At 43.6% G+C, this 18,011-nt stretch overlaps 1 protein-coding gene across 5 annotated transcripts in view; it reads right to left on the bottom strand.

Annotated features, from left to right (window-relative positions):
- Nucleotides 1-18,011, bottom strand: part of ACACB (acetyl-CoA carboxylase beta) — a 165,551-nt gene that overhangs the window by 56,251 nt on the left and 91,289 nt on the right. For all 5 annotated transcript variants that reach the window (XM_077461310.1, XM_077461312.1, XM_077461311.1 and 2 more), the window contains 7 exons: nucleotides 13,573-13,673; nucleotides 12,797-12,885; nucleotides 9,698-9,822; nucleotides 8,966-9,079; nucleotides 6,115-6,228; nucleotides 5,901-5,990; nucleotides 410-528 (listed from right to left, as the gene is read on the bottom strand). In XM_077461310.1, the coding sequence (XP_077317436.1) occupies nucleotides 410-528; nucleotides 5,901-5,990; nucleotides 6,115-6,228; nucleotides 8,966-9,079; nucleotides 9,698-9,822; nucleotides 12,797-12,885; nucleotides 13,573-13,673 (752 nt within the window). The remainder of the gene's footprint in view (nucleotides 1-409; nucleotides 529-5,900; nucleotides 5,991-6,114; nucleotides 6,229-8,965; nucleotides 9,080-9,697; nucleotides 9,823-12,796; nucleotides 12,886-13,572; nucleotides 13,674-18,011) is intronic.

The raw sequence follows: 18,011 nt of genomic DNA, 5'->3' as shown, positions 1-18,011 counted from the left end.
CCCTTTCTTTTATAGATTAAAAAAAAAAAATCCAACATGTAAAATATACCAATATTATTACTGGTTGCTAACTGCTGTGAAACTAAAGTCTAAATAGAGAGGGGTTGATTCAGGTCTACTTGTATGGCATAAATGTATGGTATGATGAAATATTAAGGCCACCCAACTCTGTGGCTAAGAAAGCGTATGCAGGTTTGCAGAATACCTTGTGAAGTCAATGGGTTTACAAAGCAAAACAATCAACAAGAAGGAAGATCATGAACTCTGTTAGACTGAATGATATTTTGTCAGTACACATCTATTATAATCCCATCTATGGTTATTAGAATATACAAAGCTGAAAGTGAACTCCATCTTCTTGAGTTGCAAACTGGAACAGCAGCTTAGAGCTTTATGGTTACTACTATACCTGTTTGGGTGTGAAGATGGCAGCATGAACTGAAATTCCACCACACAGGTGCCATCCTGGAGCTGATGATGCTGAAGACTGTTCAGTTCATAGGCTATGTAACCCCTCCTCACATATACCTGAAGTCATAAAAACACAATTACTTAACTTGGCATCACAGCTGTGCCACTGCCATACACATCCTTTAAAATTTACCTGTGCACATACTATGGCCATAAAAGTTTTTATATATTCTTAACAAGCAATAAAGAATATTTTAGCCCCAGTTCACATGTATGTTCACATGCACGTGCCCAGCAGCCTATTCATATGAATGGGCTGCTGTGCCGGCGTTTTCTGCAGGGAAAAGGTCCTTGCGTCTTTTTTTAAATTAAGCTGCAGAGCAATTGCACTGTATTTTTTAGACCCCTTTCACACCGAGGGCATTTTGCAGGTGCTATAGCGTTAAAAATAGCACCTGTAATCGGCCCTCAAACAGCTGCACCATTGTCTACACTGTGAAAGTCCGAGGGCTTTCACACTGGAGCGGTGCTCTGGCAGGACGTCAGAAAAAGTTCTGCCAGCAGCTTCTTTGGAGCGGTGAAATAAATGGGGCAGCACGGCTATACCGCCGGCAAAACGCTAAAAATAGCAGCGTTTTACCACCGACGCTATGGGCGGCTTGGTGTGAAAGCCCTCTTAGTGCATGGGGTGCACCATTGTGTTTTTTATGTGCCTGCGGGAATGCATGCCATTTACACGCACATGCATATATGTGAACCTAGCCATCAACAAAACATGCCAAAACATGACTGAGGCCGCGTACACACGGGCGGACTGTTCGCCCAACCTTGTCCGCTGAACAGTGTTTGGGCGGACAGTCCGCCCGTGTGTGGGCTTTCAGCGGACAGTTTCAGCGGACAGTTGGACGGACAAAGTCTTTCGGAAATTCCGAAAAACTGTCCGCTGAAACTGTGTTTGAGCGAACAGTCCGCCCGTGTGTAGGCTACTTTCGAAATGAGCAAACTGTTCCCGCTCGGAAAGTCCGCCCATTTCGAGCGCGTGTACAGGTAGGCGGGGCCCGCGACGGAGACGTCGCGGGCTCCGCCGCCTGGAATGGGCTTAAAGGGGAACCCCAACGCCGAAAAAAATCGGCGTGGGGGTTCCCCCAAAGTCCACACCAGACCCTTGTCCGAGCACGCTACCCGGCCGGCCAGGAAAGGGGGGCGAGCGAGTGCGCCCCCCTCCTGAGCCGTACCAGGCCGCGTGCCCTCAACATGGGGGGTGCCTTGGGGAAGGGGGGGCCGCGCGGCCCCCCCACCCCAAAGCACCTTGTCCCCATGTTGATGAGGACAAGGGCCTCTTCCCGACAACCCTGGCCGTTGGTTGTCGGGGTCTGCGGGCGGGGGGCTTATCGGAATCCGGGAGCCCCCTTTAAGAAGGGGGCCCCCGGATACCGGCCCCCCACCCTATGTGAATGAGTATGGGGTACAATGTACCCCTACCCATTCACCTGTGAAATAAAGTACAAAAAAAAACACAACACAGGGAAAAAATATTTTATTGCACAGCTCCGGGGGTCTTCCGTCTTCGGGGGTCTTCTCGCCGGACTCCTCCGCTATCTGTGTGTAGCTCTTTTACTAGCGGAGGAGTCCGGCTTTCTTCCTCCCCGCCGCCGGCCTCTTCTCCCGACTTCGGGGGTCTTGTCCCCCTCTTCGGTTCTTCTGCCGGGCCACCGCGCCTTCTTGTAGCTCTTTTGCAGGCGGTGGCCCGGTCTTCTGTCGCCGCTGCCTTCCGTTCTTCTGTCGCCGCCTTCGGTTCTTCTGCCGGGCCACCGCGCCTTCTTGTAGCTCTTTTACAGGCGGTGGCCCGGTCTTCTGTCGCCGCCGCCGCCGCCTTCCGTTCTTGTTCTTCTTCTTGTTGTTCTTCTTCTTCTTCTCCTGGAGATGTTGACTCGACGAGCTCTCCGGCCGGAATGCCAGAGCCGCTCTGTGCGGTCACTTATATAGTGACAATGGGGCGGTGTCACATGGTATATGTCACATGGGTTGGTCACATGGTGACCCCGCCCCCTTACGATGTCATAGTCCCCATGTGACATCAACCCATGTGACCAACCCATGTGACATATACCATGTGACACCGCCCCATTGTCACTATATAAGTGACCGCACAGAGCGGCTCTGGCATTCCGGCCGGAGAGCTCGTCGAGTCAACATCTCCTGGGGAAGAAGAAGAAGAACAAGAAGAAGAACAAGAACGGAAGGCGGCGGCGGCGGCGACGACAGCGGCGACAGAAGACCGGGCCACCGCCTGTAAAAGAGCTACAAGAAGGCGCGGTGGCCCGGCAGAAGAACCGAAGGCGGCGACAGAAGAACGGAAGGCAGCGGCGACAGAAGACCGGGCCACCGCCTGCAAAAGAGCTACAAGAAGGCGCGGTGGCCCGGCAGAAGAACCGAAGAGGGGGACAAGACCCCCGAAGTCGGGAGAAGAGGCCGGCGGCGGGGAGGAAGAAAGCCGGACTCCTCCGCTAGTAAAAGAGCTACACACAGATAGCGGAGGAGTCCGGCGAGAAGACCCCCGAAGACGGAAGACGCCCGGAGCTGTGCAATAAAATATTTTTTCCCTGTGTTGTGTTTTTTTTGTACTTTATTTCACAGGTGAATGGGTAGGGGTACATTGTACCCCATACTCATTCACATAGGGTGGGGGGCCGGTATCCGGGGGCCCCCTTCTTAAAGGGGGCTCCCGGATTCCGATAAGCCCCCCGCCCACAGACCCCGACAACCAACGGCCAGGGTTGTCGGGAAGAGGCCCTTGTCCTCATCAACATGGGGACAAGGTGCTTTGGGGTGGGGGGGGCCGCGCGGCCCCCCCTTCCCCAAGGCACCCCCCATGTTGAGGGCACGCGGCCTGGTACGGCTCAGGAGGGGGGGCGCGCTCGCTCGCCCCCTTTCCTGGCCGGCCGGGTAGCGTGCTCGGACAAGGGTCTGGTGTGGACTTTGGGGGAACCCCCACGCCGATTTTTTTCGGCGTTGGGGTTCCCCTTTAAGCCCATTCCAGGCGGCGGAGCCCGCGACGTCTCCTTCGCGGGCCCCGCCTACCTGTACACGCGCTCGAAATGGGCGGATTTGCCTCCTCCTTACGTGGGCGAGTCCGTTCATTTCAAAAGTTGAGCGAACTGTTTGGCAAACAGTTCGCTGAAACAGTCCGCTCGTGTGTGGGCAAGTCCGCTCATGCAAATTTTGAGCGGACTGTTTGCCGAAACTGTTTGACGAACAAGGTTGGGCAAACAGTCCGCGCGTGTGTACGCGGCCTGACTGCTGTAGCTGCATGTATTGTTAAGCAATTTATCCTCAAAGATTGCAGATCTGGTTTCAGTTGGTTTCTAGACATCTACAAACACTTGCTGTTTGTTTACATTAGAAAGCTCTCAGATTGCCAAGATTTTGGTTGCATAAAAAGCAAGTGATCATTCATACGGCTGCAGATTGCCTAGATCAGCTTACTTCTGCAGTGAGTAGAGGCTACGTGTTTGTGTTCAGCTGTAGACAGGCTGACACTGTCTGCAGCTGTCCGCATAGATCTGCTTAGGAAGCTACTACATGCAGCTACAGACAAATGAGCGGCTGTACACAGACTGTTTTCATATGGAACACTCTTCTGCCCCTAACCGCAGGTAAACGATCCATGTGCAATTACATGCAAACAGCTGCAGAGACTTTCAGCCTGTCATTGATGAACATAAACACCTGGGCGGTACACAACCCCAAACAACTGTGTGAATGAGCCCTTAAGGAGAAAAAAGTTGTGATTTTAGTACCTTTGTTGTGAACTTTGAATTCAAATTTTCCCACAACGCCTATAGCTAGACAGGTGAACGATGGCTCTTTTAACATGCTTTTAACTCTTGTTTGGAATACGTAAATGCTGTAATTTGCATAGTTTGGCCTTGGGCTCATTATTGTCTAATTATTGATAAGTTAAACCAAGATTTTGCTTATCATATTTAGATATGACAATCCATTTTTAGGGGCCACTATATCAAAGCACATAGATTTCATAAACTGGTTCATGTATTAAAGTTTAAATGAGGTCCCATGGCCAAATTCCACTGAATTTCAAGTTTCACAATTGATGGATTGTAGCGGGTTAAAAGAGAAGTTCGGGATTTTAAAACAAAACATAATTTTATATATATATATATATATATATATATATATATATATATATATATATAAATATAAAATTTTTCTCTGAGAATAGGTGCAGGAAATCCCCCCGTCTGAGTCACCCCTTGTCTCTGCTCCCTACCCACCTCGGACCACCGTCCCTTGACTCCACTCCCTACCCACCTACCAGTACCGCCCCTTTTAGAGAATACAGAACCAAGTATCATTTGTATGGAACATGTTGATGATAAAAAGAAAAGCAGTAAAATAGATCTCCTGCAACAATAGAATCCCAGCAATAGTTCCCCACACAATACACTCCCCCAGCAATAATGGACTCCACCCCAACAACAATAGATTTCCTGCAGCAACAGTGAACTACCCACAACAAAATATCACACCCAGTAACAAAATATCCACCCAAGCAATATTAGACCGCCCCCTCCCATCCCCCCAACAGCAACAACAGATCTCCCAGCAGCCAGCATCAATAGATCCTCCAGCAGCCAGTAAAAATAGACCTCACCCTCAACAGTAGATCCCTTCCAGCAACAAAATATCCCCCAGCAACAATTGATTCCCCATCAGCAACAATAAACCCTCACACAAAATCAGATCCCCACCAATGACAACAGATCCCCCAGCAGCCAACATCAATAGACCCTCCAGCACACCCCACACCCCATGCTATTACACACATTCAGTGCTGGAGGTGCCGGAGCTGCGTTCCCGATGAAAAAAAGCCCTGTGTATATGTATATATTTTTTCATCTGTCCTGCTGGCTCTGCAGGGAGAACTGAGTGATCAAACAGTGCTAATCTCTCTACTCTCCCCCCACCCCACTCTGAGTAGAGAGCTGTGACCATCCATTAGTGGCTTTCTGCTCTCCCATCCAGCGCTTACTGGAGCGCTGGGCTGTGGAGTGGGTGGGAGGGGCTGGCTCAGGCACTCGGCAGATCACTGAGAGGTTGAGCCCAATGCCAGTCTAGGCCTCTGGGCAGATACAGAACATATGGTCGGGATCTTTCCCAAGCCTGGAACGGCTGAATGCCGTCAGCCAACAGTGGGCTTCAGCCTGTACTCCTGTGACCCATAGGAGAAGTATGGTCAAAAAAAGCTTTGGTCATACTTCTCCTTTAAATTCTACTTATTCAGCTTTGCATAGAAACAGGATATTTTTTGCTTTTCGATATGAATAAACATTAGTAACAGAATTCCGTATTAAACCATCACTATTATTTTCTCTTACTGAACATATCTGGAAAATAAATTTGAGTTCCATTTGTTTAAAAATACATAAAAGCAGAAACTATTTTAATGTAATAAAAAGGATCCTTACCTCTAGTGCAGCCATTCGAACCACTTGCTTAGTGTGGTAGAAAAAATTTGGTAGCACATCAAAGATTGAGGTCTCAGACAAAATGAGTTTCTGGAAAGAAAACATTGAACATAATGTTTTCACTTCATAGTGGAAAGGCCAAACTAGTGTAATCAGTTGTGATACTTTTCAGCACTAGTATTGGTCTAATTACTTCGTAAGTAAAATGACTGACCTTTAAGTTTTCTGGGCAGAATTGATGTCCATAAAGGTCTATAGCCGAGAGGAAAATAGACTCCACTTGATTGTGTCTCAACTCATATGATGGCAAATGAGATGCAATCAGGACCTACAATTTGAAATAGTGGGGATACATAAGCACTACAGATTTAAATCTTCATAAATACATAAAGGTGTTTCTAGATAAGAAATTATAAAAAAACAACAAACTTGCACAAATTTTGGAAGGGAAAGTGCTCTGAGGTACCCAGTTGTAGACTGCCTAAAAAGGCCAATACCTTGGTTTGAGAGTAACTTAGTTTGAGAACGTTTTGCAAGACAAATTTTTAAATAAATTTTGACTTGATATACAAGCAATGTCTTGATATACAAGTAGCGTCATGTCACAACTGAGTATAAAAGAGAATAGAGGCGCCTCTAAGTGTAGCAATACAGTTACATTCAATAAAGGTACAACTCGCATGGTTGATGATTAAAACATGCACAGCTAACATGCACAGCTAAGTATGCAGGCATCCTGGGTAAAGCTGTCCACATAGAGCATCCTCCTTGCCGCCATCAACGTCGTCCACGAGTGGTTCAAGCCTTGCTTTGCAAATTGCAGACTGACAGCAATGAGAGCCGACGGTGAAGGGGATGGTTTATGTGGACAGCTTTACCCCGAATGCCTGCATACTTAGATGTGCAACCATGAGAGTTGCTAAATGTTGTACCTTCATTAAATGTAACCATACTGCTACACTTAGAAGCGCCTCTCTTCTATTTTAGACTGTAGCTCCTGATGGATTTTGCTTCTAATCCCCTTGTGGATGGACATTTTATGGTTACACAACCCATCACATTGCTATAATCTTTCTATATGTACAAACAAAAAATGTGGCGCTAAAATCTGTGCACATTAAAATAAAAGCATATACATGCCAAAACTCACAAGTACATACAAATAGACAGTAAATAAAACATTGCAGCAAAAACTGAATAAATGTTGTAAATAAATAAGAGGGGTAATTGCATCAATGTGCAACTACTCCCAAGGTTGAATAAAGTGTCCCATAAGTGCCAAATTTTCAATGGGTGTCTATAGGAGTCTCTGTGTAGTCAAACGCTGACACTCGAGCAGACTTGCAAAGAAGTAATCTCAAAGTAGACTTTACAGATGTTGTCACAGTAGAAAAATTAATGAAGGTACTCTTACCAAAACCGTTGGACACATCCACCCTACAGCGGTGTGTCATACAGGCTTTCAGTGCGCAACCTCCTACGCTAAGGTAAGACGAACTCCAGAATTGGAACCAGATGGTAAGGATGATGACAACCCCTGTGTAGATCAACGGACATCAGGACTGGTGACTCACGGTACCATAACTCGATGGAATTCAATGTATAAGGAAAAGAGATACAGAAAAAAAAAAAAACAGAAAAAAACTCTGATGGTGCAGGTCAAACTTAAAAATTGTTTATTCACATCAAACACAAGATGTGACAATAAAATGAGATCTCAAAAAAAAAAAAAATGTATAATATATATATTATATATATACGGTATATATATATATATATATATATATATATATAAGCAATGTGAAAAGCACAAGATAGGCTAGCCCGACGTGTTTTGACTCTATGGGTCTTTAACTGGGGCATATCTCCCCCAGAGAGAGAGATATGCCCCAGTTGAAGACCCATAGAGTCGAAACGCGTCGGGCCAGCCCATCTTGTGCTTTTCACATTGCCTTTATATATATATATATATATATATATATATATATTTTTTTTTTTTTTTTTTTTTAGATCTCATTTTATTGTCACATCTTGTGTTTGATGTGAATAAACAATTTTTAAGTTTCACCTGTACCATCTGAGTTTTTTCAGTTTTTTTTCTGTATCTCTTTTCCTTATACATTGAATTCCATAGAGTTATGGTATCGTGAGTCACCAGTCCTGATGTCCGTTGATCTACACAGGGGTTGTCATCATCCTTAACATCTGGTTCCGGTCCTGGAGTTCGTCTTACCTTAGCATAGGAAGTTGAGCGCTGAAAGCCTGTATGACACACCGCTGTAGAGTGGATGTGTCCAATAGTTTTGGTAAGAGTACCTTAATGAATTTTTCTACTGTAACACCATCTGTAAAGTCTACTTTGAGATTACTTCTGGCAAGTCTGCTCGAGTGTCAGTGTTTGACTACACACAGACTCCTATAGACACCCATTGAATATTTGGCACTTATGGGACACTTTATTCAACCTTGGGAGTAGTTGCACATTGATGCAATTACCCCTCTTATTTATTTACAACATTTATTCAGTTTTTGCTGCAATGTTTTATTTACTGTCGATTTGTATGCACTTGTGAGTTTTGGCATGTATATGCTTTTATTTTAATGTGCACAGATTTTAGCACCACATTTTTTGTTTGTATATGATTTAGGTCTTTGTTAGTTTGTGTGCAGGCAGCTTTTTGTCTGTACTATTTTGAAGTATAGTGCAGTCTTTTTTCTTTTTGCTAATCTTTTTATATGGACTATAAACTGAAAGACTTATGAATAAATGGTTGTGAAACAAATCATTTGAGTTTCCATTATTTCTTATGGGGAAATACACTTTGATATACAAGTGCTTTGGATTACAAGCATGTTTCTGGAACGAATTATGCTCGCAATCCAAGGTTTTACTGTATTGTATTCTGATAACTGTACGTATGTGCTTAATGCATGTAATTATAGGATTTGTTATGACATCCTCCTTTAATTCCTATGACTTTATTTACAATATTCTGCACTTCTGTACTTTGTGATGGTAGTCCTTTAAGGTCAAGCAGTGTGTGGTCTGGCCTGCTGGCTCTTACCTGTCGAGCCCTGAGTGCAACCTTTGAGTTTTCAATCTTGCTCAGTTGTGTCAGCTCATTAAGGATAGTCATAAGATCATCTGTCAGTGTTGGGTCTCGTCCACAAAGCTGATCCTGCATTCACAGCAGCAAGAGAGGGAACAGTAATAGGTTTGATATTCAGGTTCATCTTGAGCCATACATTAAAAGTCAGTAAAGCTGGCTACTCGTTACAAATTATTTTTGACATACAGTACTTTACAGTCTTCCTTTTTCTATAGGATAGAATCATTTTGCAGTTATAAATATATTACTTAAAATGTTAAAATGTAAGGTCTTAACTGAAGCAGAGCTGGGTTTTCCCTACCAGGTCTTTACTGTTGTCCAGGAGAATGCATATCACTGGATGTGGGACATAACAAGAGGGTGCATGATAATGTATTTCTGTGCCTTGTGCTTCCTTAGAGGGGCTCCACAGGAATATATGCCTAAATCATTCAGAACAGTAAGTGCTCAGGTGGAAAACCACCTTCTCAACCTGCCAAGCCAATGTCACATTTGGGCCAAAAGAGAACAATGAAAGGTGGTTGGGGGGGTTGGGACTCTGCCCCTACTCTATTCATGACAATACACCCTTAGTTTAAGTTTTACATTTGTCACATTTTATAATAAACAAAGTTCTGATGATTTTTTTTATTGAATATCTAAACTCATTATTAAATTAAATTATTCCCGGAGAACAAGAATACTTACAATTAACATAGTAACAAGAATGTTCTTCTTGGCCACCTGGGCATGTGAAAAGATGCATTCAAGTACAGGAGTCATGTCTGGCTTGTACTTCTCTCGCAGGTTTATGACACACTTGTCATAGTGTGCTGCAGGAATAATATACCATCATAATATTAGTTTATTGTACCATTTTCCAAAAGAAAGTAAACCAAAGACATTGCATAATGTTAGACAGTAGTGCTTTTGTGGTGTCAAGAAGGTCATTACATGCAGACAGGGTAGGGGAATCATTTTTGTACACAAATTAAAAAACGATACTTCACAAGTTTGGTTGTTCCCATTTAAAAGATGATGTTTGGATTTTCTGGACTAGCATTTTGTTTTTGTAATCTACAATACTATGCTTTACTAAAGAGCAAAACCACAGAATCAGTCACTACACAATTGTTATATATGTAGCATCTCCACTATGCCACCAAGTCTGAAAATCTACTCAGTTTACCTTTTTACGTACAACTGTTTATGCAGCCAATTTCAGCAGGCTTTCCATGTTGCTTCTAGACAGACTGCAACCTTGTTAAATGATTCTGTGACTGTGCAGCCTTCCCTTTGTGTTGCATTCTGCAAGGATGAGACTGCAATAGCTCAGAGAAGGGACAATGCTGGATCTATTAAATTTCACCAGGCTCAGATTAAGAACATTCCTTTTATTAAAACAACTGAAAAATTGTTTGGAATTTATCTTCATATTATAGAAGATAGACAGGTCAAAACATGAATGTACAGTGCCTTGCGAAAGTATTCGGCCCCCTTGAACTTTTCAACCTTTTGCCACATTTCAGGCTTCAAACATAAAGATATAAAAAAATGTTTGTGAAGAATCACCAACAAGTGGGACACAATTGTGAAGTGGACGAAATCTATTGGATTTTTGAAACTTTTTTAACTAATAAAAAAATGAAAAGTGGGACGTGCAAAATTATTCGGCCCCCTTGCGTTAATACTTTGTAGAGCCACCTTTTGCTGCGATTACAGCTGCAAGTCGCTTGGGGTATGTCTCTATCAGTTTTGCACATCGAGAGACTGAAATTCTTGCCCATTCTTCCTTGCAAAACAGCTCGAGCTCAGTGAGGTTGGATGGAGAGCGTTTGTGAACAGCAGTTTTCAGCTCTTTCCACAGATTCTCGATTGGATTCAGGTCTGGACTTTGACTTGGCCATTCTAACACCTGGATACGTTTATTTGTAAACCATTTCTTTGTAGATTTTGCTGTATGTTTGGGATCATTGTCTTGTTGGAAGATAAATCTCCATCCCAGTTTCAGGTCTTTTGCAAACTCCAACAGGTTTTCATCCAGAATGGTCCTGTATTTGGCTGCATCCATCTTCCCCTCAATTTTAACCATCTTCCCTGTCCCTGCTGAAGAAAAGCAGGCCCAAACCATGATGCTGCCACCACCATGTTTGACAGTGGGGGTGGTGTGTTGAGGGTGATGAGCTGTGTTGCTTTTATGCCAAACATATCGTTTTGCATTGTGGGCAAAAAGTTTGATTTTGGTTTCATCTGACCAGAGCACCTTCTTCCACATGTTTGGTGTATCTCCCAGGTGGCTTGTGGCAAACTTTAGACAAGACTTTTTATGGATATCTTTGAGAAATGGCTTTCTTCTTGCCACTCTTCCATAAAGGCCAGATTTGTGCAGTGTACGACTGATTGTTGTCCTATGGACAGACTCTCCCACCTCAGCTGTAGTTCTCTGCAGTTCATCCAGAGTGATCATGGGCCTCTTGGCTGCATCTCTGATCAGTCTTCTCCTTGTCTGAGCTGAAAGTTTAGAGGGACGGCCAGGTCTTGGTAGATTTGCAGTGGTCTGGTACTCCTTCCATTTCAAAATGATCGCTTGCACAGTGCTCCTTGGGATGTTTAAAGCTTGGGAAATCTTTTTGTATCCAAATCCAGCTTTAAACTTCTCCACAACAGTATTACGGACCTGCCTGGTGTGTTCCTTGGTCTTCATGATGCTCTCTGCGCTTTCAACAGAACCCTGAGACTATCACAGAGCAGGTGCATTTATACAGAGACTTGATTACACACAGGTGGATTCTATTTATCACCATCAGTCATTTAGGACAACATTGGATCATTCAGAGATCCTCGCTGAACTTCTGGAGTGAGTTTGCTGCACTGAAAGTAAAAGGGCCGAATAATTTTGCACGCACCACTTTTCAGTTTTTTATTTGCTAAAAAAGTTTAAATTATCCAATAGATTTCGTTCCACTTCACAAGTGTGTTCCACTTGTTGGTGATTCTTCACAAGAAATTAAAATTTTATATCTTTATGTTTGAAGCCTGAAATGTGGCAAAAGGTTGAAAAGTTCAAGGGGGCCGAATACTTTTGCAAGGCACTGTAAAGAGGAAAATGATAAGAGGTAGACCACGTTCTACTCTTTTCATACGTTTTATGTATGACTGAACTGTATACGTGTATAAAATGTTTTTTTTTAATTAAAAACATTAACTGTTTATACTCATACCACCCAAGGCACAGCCACCTAGTTACACTACATAATCTCATTCCTTATATAATGAATGCTCAAGGAGAGATTCTTTTAACATCACATAACTAAGCAGTTGCTTTTTGTTGGGTTTTATTTTCCCTAATTTCTACGTAGCTTGTCCCGAGTAAAACTCCTCATTGTTGTATACATTTACACAACCCCTCAGTGTTAAATAGATACTATTCTTTCAAAAATCATTGTAAAATATACCAAAGCATTTTGCAGACTACTGATAACCTTTATAAACTTGTTAACAGTCAGTATCTCGAATATATCTAGTCCTAATATCTCTCAAATTGCAGTAGTTATTCTCAGATCCTAAAGAATACTAGAACACAGGCCATGTTTGGATTTTCTTTAGCCAACAGTAAAGCCAACAAACATTCTATACACTTTGGAGGCTGTAGAGAACAAAGTGATTGGCTTAGAATTTGAAAGTGGAGGATAGATACTTATCAACATTACTTGCTGAAATTCTTTTGATTGCAAAAAATGGAAAACACCTTCAAACACAAAGTACAAACAAGTACTGCATATTCCAAGCAGTAGATTTTCTACTTACAGTGTTGAAACTGAGTTTCAACTTGCAAGTACCTTCTCAGCAAATCAAGTACAACAGATTTCATGTAGCCACGGATTCCACTGCGGTATCTGTAAAAGAAAATGTCTCAGTATAAAATGTGAACACTGGTCTTCCTTGACAGGCTGGGAAAAGAATGGAAATTCTGCAGCATAAATCGGGGACCAAAAACATATACAACTTTGTGTCCAGTTTCCCCACCAGCTAGTGCCCTTTTTACATTGTTTACCTAAGTATTTTATTTGGTTTATAGTTTTTTTTGACAAGAAAGTCACTGAAACACCTAAACGAGGACTATCGGTCTCAAACACAATAAACCATCGTATAAATTACAGTCCTGCAAGACAGCAAGGAATTAGGGCAGCAGCATTACTAACAGTGGAGCCCAGCAGATAAGTATTCCACTATTCTACACCCTTGCTTTAGAGCTCTTATATATCTTTGTAGTCTATGAGCAGGACTGAGGGCATGCTAGACCTACAGCACACCAGTCCTTTATAATTTGCAACAGATGACACATACATTTTGATTCATTAATGATGCGGTTTGTAGTACATCATAAAGCATCCTCATCTACCCCCCCCCCAGCCAAAGTTGCAGTTTAGTCACAAGAGAATTATAGAAGCCATTTTTCTTCACCAAAATATAGTATTCAACAGCTTCCATAAAGGAAAGTATGGTTGGTTTTAGTTTGTACCCAGTGTATATATATTTTTTAATAGATAGTGTAAAAGCATGCAATTTGTTCTTCTAATTACCTTTGTACAAGTTGCACAATACTCTGTGTGTTCATGAAAAATACTTCTCGGTCTGCTTTCCTCTGTAAAGTTGCTGCATAACTGTCCAGGATGTTGGCAATCTGAAAAAAGATGTTTCACTCACTTTATTTCACTCAGTTTGAATTACTGGTATTTAAGGTCAAATATTAAAATTGTTTTGGACGCTGTCCATTTACACACCTAAATGGCTTCATAAGGCTATATTTTAATAGCCATTTGACAGGCAGTTTGATCAAAACAATCCACTTGTCTTGGATCACTTCTTCCCAGGCATCTGAGAACCATAGTAGTCTTCCTCCCCACCTGCGTGAGAGGGGGTGCCCCTTCATAAAGGGGGTTTAGGGCCAGACTTAGGAGGCCTCTGGACCCAGGGCTTCTTCTGCTCCTGTCTTTGAGGCTTTCCTCTAGACCCGAACGGCTGAGGGCGTCGAAACTGCCTAAAATTCGAAGTGCTGGGCAATGGAGCGCTAGGCACCTTAAAGGAAGGTTGTCTACTCTTTTTCTTAACTGGTAGAAGTGCACGCTTACCGCCTTGGATATACTTATCTAGATCTTCCCCAAATAGCTACTCCCAATGAAAGGTGAAATCAGCTAATAATTTTTTGCAGGGTAACTCTGCAGACCAGTTTTTTAACCACAGAATCCTGCGCATATGTACTGACAGGAGAGCAAAACGTGGCACCTGCTGTATGGAATCCTAAAGGGCATCTACTGGAAAACACAAGGCACGAGGTAACTCTGCCAATTCCTCAGCAGACACCCCCTGATCAGGAGTATTCTTAGTTACACGCTTAATTCGGTCTTTTAAAGATTGACAGATACCTATAGCTGCCACAGCTGGTTCTGCAGCAGACCGAGCAATAGCAAATTAAGCCTTTAATAAAGATTTCAATTTCTTATCCGCTGGATCTTTAAACATCTGGGCTTTATCTACAGGACAGGTTAAACTTTAATTCACAGAAGAAATGGCAGTGTCCACCAATGGCATACCCCATTTCTTCATAAACTTTTCTTCCATAGGATACAAAAAGTGAAAACCATTTTTGAGGAATAAAAAGCTTATCCGGGTGATCCCAGTCCTAAGAAAACAATTGTACCTATCCCTGACAGCCCAGATCCAGCAAACCAGTAACTTCCAAGTCAGGACAGGAATCTAATAAGTACAGTGAAGAAAATTTGTTTGAGTGCATCCAAGGGTGAAAGTACTCAAAGGGCCTCCTTCATGACTCTACAAATCAGCCAAGAAAAAGGACCTATCTCCAGGTAGACAAGATCCCCCAAAATCATTAAGGCCTTCCCTGTTCCTGTCAGAAGATACCTGAAATAGGAGTCTAGTGTGTTCCACCCACAGACACAAGGGACACAAGTTCCCATATCCGACGTGATGCATGGTCTGAGACGCACCTTGGTTCATAAACCTTGCTTCTATGCCAGGGGCTACTGGGTGGGAGGAACTGGTTTCAGGGGATTGTCTCTAAAACAATTAGTGTGGGCGAGACTGAGACTCATGGGACCATGCACAATAGTAACCAGACTACCTCTCTTCAAACAGTAAAGACTCCTGTTCCCTCACAGTAGAGGAGGAGAAGACACCGAGGTGGTGTACAACGATGTCTGAACCAGGTGATCTGCACAAAGTGGGACACAGGCCAGAAGTATCCGCCTGTTCTGGAAATCCAGAATGCAGCCCCTGATACTATAAATCTATAAAAAAAATGAAATCACTGGAGATGGAAAGCTAGGGAAGTTCCTATCAGCCATCTAAGAAGGCTGAGTGACCCTAACAGGAAATTCCTGGTCCTCAGGGGCAATCACATTAGTCTGCTCAGGAACTAGACCCATAACAGCAGAAAAAAGGGACTGAGTTAGACCGTAAAGATAAGGGAGAAGGGGAAAGTGCCATTGAGAGGAAGGTCCCTCAACACCTGATGTTTTTTAAAGGAGGAAAGAGGGATAATTCTCTGTCTAATGAGAAAGGGCCTAAGGACAAACCTGCTGTGGACCCTTCTATGAATTACCAATAAAGGCATCACTAGGCTAGGCACAGGAATCAATGCTACGAGAAGTATATGGTATGCAGGGGTGACACTGAGAATTTACAGCCCTGTTAGGGGGAATGAAAGTCAAAGCTGGTCCCAGTTGACCTGATAATTTAGAGAGTCCCTCTGGAGCGGAAGAGGGGTATCAGGTATGCTGAGGTGTATCAGGTACCACTGATGACCTTGACTGCCCCAAGAGAGGAGAAGGGCTATGGGAAAAGAGTGGTGGCCAAGATGAAGCATGGTCACGCTGACACAGGAGCTTAACTAAGAGGCCCTGGATTGAGGAGAATCCAAAGGGGCACTGGAAGGCTTGTTAACCTGTGCAGTGGCACAGGAAAGTAGAGATTAAGTAATGGAAGAGAGTGTCAGAGGGAAAGGATCAGCCTGAAAGCCTAAAGGGGCACACTGCACCTGAATACCTACAGGACAAACTAGCAAAGGACTAGTAATCCCCCCCCCCCCCCCAGGGTGATGTCAGACAACCTTTCCTTGGTCTTCTTATGCTGAGGCAAGTGTATGTTTTGGCCTCCCATGGCACCCTTAATGATTGTCTCATGGAGGGCTTGAAGAGATGGGATCCTCAAAGACCAAGCAAATCAGGTGCACTTTGGATATAGCATCTGCGTCTTAGGAACTTAACCAGACTGCTCTGTGCATCTGTATGGACAACAAAACAATACTTCTAATAGGCCATCATAATTGAAGCACAGGGCTTCTGACATCTGTTCTACATGTTCTATCAGGAAGGTGTCTATCTCAGTGGTAGAGGGATCCTTTTTGAGGTATTTAACCTATTATGCCACGGTTTGACAGATTATAGTCACAGCCAACACAGGGCAGAGGGCAGAATCTGTATGAAAAAGGACAGATTCCAGTTGCTGCTCAGTAGTATGCTTTAAGGCAAGTATGGTGGTTTTCCTGTTGAGCTGGGCCACTGAGAGTTCAACAGTGGGTACAAGCTACCATTTAAAAATTCCCTTTCAAAAAGGGAACAGTTCCAAAAGACTTTCAAGTGGGATACAGGTCCCTTTCCAGTCTAAACAGAGAAAAACCTGCAATAGCAGATGTAGCGAAAATGTCTTGGTAGCTGTAAGGGCACTTAAAGACCCAACTCTTGCAGGCTAATCCTTCAAATGCAAGGGTGTGTACTCCATAAATAAGAGTTGAAACAGTCTCTTGTACGTCTAAGATAACAGGAGGATACTGTGGTGCCTCATAAAGAGACTCATCGGAAATACACTGTGGGAACTAAGGCCGCGTACACACGGGCGGACTGTCCGCCCAACTAGGTTCGTCAAACAGTTTGACAAACAGTCCGTTCAAAATTTGCATGAGCGGACTTGACCACACACGACGAACGAACAGTCCGCTGAAAACTTGCGCGATGACGTGAACGGCACGTACGACGGGACGAGAAATTCGGCGTCCGATACACTGCAATGCAACCTTCGCCGTGTAAATCCTTTCTGAGCATGCGCGGAACTTAGTTTGACGAACAAGCCTACACATGAGCGGACTGTCCGCTCAAACCAAGTTTCAGCGGACAGTCTTACGGAAATTCCGAAAAACTTTGTTCGTCAGACTGTCCGCTGAAACTGTCCGCTGAAGCCCACACACGAGCGGACTGTCCGCTGAAACAATGTTCAGCGGACAAAGTTGGACGAACAGTCCGCCCGTGTGTACGCGGCCTCAGAGATAATCACTGTGACCAATGGCCCAGTACTTTCTAAGGCAGATGGGATATTAGAAATTGACTCTTCAATACAGTAGACCCTACAATCATAGAGTTGCCGGTTTCCAGATTTTGAGGTTTCAGAGTAAACATCCCCAGAACTGTTAATAGAGTGTAAACTGGGGTCATACAAAGCAGCAACCGTCTTCACTGTGCCTAGATATACTGTAGACATTTTGCGATTATGTGGTAATGATGCAACTAGGCTCAAGGTATGAAAGAAGGCCTCAGGTACTCCAAAACCCAGGCAGCCGATGAGGGTTGGATGGCTGAAGGTGACCATAGTCACTGCAGGTGGGCAATAAGAACAGACCTGAGATCAGAGTTCCACAAGGCTCTTTTGCAAAGTGAGACAATAATTCATCTATGCTAAATGGCGACACATAGAACATGCACCCTACAACACTTCATCCAGGGGATGATGTCTGTGCTCAGTCCTTTTAATCATTCCTGTGGTAGGGGAGAAATCTTGAAATCAATGGAAGAGGAAACTGAAGAAAAAAACTAACAAAATGAAGCTAGCAAAACTTGGCTAGACTTTTCTCAGAACTGAAAAGGCATCCATCCTCCTAAGACACTAGCAGAAAACGGAGACAGGCTGGGTAGAAGAAAAGTTATCAAAGGCTGCATTACAGATTTTTTGC

The sequence above is a fragment of the Lithobates pipiens genome, unplaced genomic scaffold (genome assembly GCF_037356315.1).
Source record: "Lithobates pipiens isolate NorthernLeopardFrog02 unplaced genomic scaffold, aLitPip1_a1.2 Scaffold_3, whole genome shotgun sequence".
Classification (NCBI taxonomy): domain Eukaryota; kingdom Metazoa; phylum Chordata; class Amphibia; order Anura; family Ranidae; genus Lithobates; species Lithobates pipiens.
This window is presented reverse-complemented; position numbering and strand designations above follow the sequence as displayed.